Source organism: Octopus bimaculoides, chromosome 27 (assembly GCF_001194135.2).
Source record: "Octopus bimaculoides isolate UCB-OBI-ISO-001 chromosome 27, ASM119413v2, whole genome shotgun sequence".
NCBI classification, from domain to species: domain Eukaryota; kingdom Metazoa; phylum Mollusca; class Cephalopoda; order Octopoda; family Octopodidae; genus Octopus; species Octopus bimaculoides.
This window is the reverse complement of record NC_069007.1, coordinates 7,835,658-7,836,868: the sequence shown is the minus strand read 5'-3', so window position 1 is coordinate 7,836,868 and position 1,211 is coordinate 7,835,658. Positions and strand designations below refer to the sequence as shown.

The following is a 1,211-nucleotide window of genomic DNA, read 5'->3' as shown; positions in this document are numbered from 1 at the left end:
ATATATGTATGTATGTATGTATGTATGTATGTATGTATGTATGTATATACATACATACATACGTACATACATACATACATATTACCTACCACATAATGTAGAAATAATCGTAGACATATCCAGACACCGAGATAGCAATATACAGAATCTTATACACTTCTAATTCACTTACCATTTTCCTTTTCATTTTAAAATAAAATTTTTCCAAACCATTTTGCTTAGCTTCATGTCTTCCACGTTACAGTCCTGTAACTTAACGCCTGACCAAGTTGTATTGTGTTGTATTATATTTTCTGTGTACAATAATATACTCGTATATATGTATATGTATGTATATATGTATGCATATATCTTTCAGGTATCCCTCAACAATTTGGGTGTGTTCTCCGATGATCTATTAAAAGGCGGCTGACGACAGGCGATAAAAAATTTGTCGTTACAAACTTATAAAGAAGAAAGAATAGTATTGATAGCAATAGCCATAATAATATTAACAGTAATAAACTAACAGACAAATAAACCACCGAAGACTGAGATACGCTGGGGGATCACTGGATTCAGTAAATGGAACAGAGTAAGTGAGCGAAATCAAAGAGTGAACAGTACAGCATAACATTGATCATTTGGAGACCGTGTCACGTCCACCTTAACGTCTCAGTTATTTCTTAACAAGTTCGCCTTCATCACTTGGGTTTATTGTTGTGATCCCGAATCGAAAGAAAGGTTTTATTTAAGTCTTCGATGGAGGAAGCAGCAGAATCCATTGTGAAGACTGCTGCTGAGTCAGTAGTGAATGCAGCAACGGAATCTGTAGTGAATGGGGCAGCAGAGTCTGTAGCAGAAGCAGTGACCGATTCCATAGTAGAAAGTGCAGCCAGTACCATATTGGAGTCAGCCGCCGAGTCTGTGTTAGAAACAGCCACCGAGTCTGTGTTCGAAACCGCCACCGAGTCGATACTAGAAGCAGCAACCGAGTCAGCATTCGAAACCGCTACTGAGTCAATACTAGAAGCAGCTAGTGACTCTGTGCTAGAGGCCGCCACTGAGTCAGTCACAGAAGGAATATTTGAAGGGGTTATTGAAGACTCAGCGGCAGACGTCCTTACAGAAACCATGAATAACGTTGCCGAAGCTGCAGCAGATAGCCAAGTGTTTTCGCCTTTGAACATGCTTGGAATCGAGGTTATTATCATTGTATATGTTTGTGCGTG

At 39.2% G+C, this 1,211-nt stretch overlaps 1 protein-coding gene across 1 annotated transcript in view; it reads left to right on the top strand.

Annotated features, from left to right (window-relative positions):
• Positions 1-1,211, top strand: part of LOC106881252 (aquaporin-11) — a 16,386-nt gene that overhangs the window by 5,424 nt on the left and 9,751 nt on the right. Inside the window, exon 2 of the mRNA XM_052977212.1 lies at positions 359-1,182. Coding sequence (XP_052833172.1) covers positions 742-1,182 — 441 coding nt within the window. The 5' untranslated portion in view covers positions 359-741. The remainder of the gene's footprint in view (positions 1-358; positions 1,183-1,211) is intronic.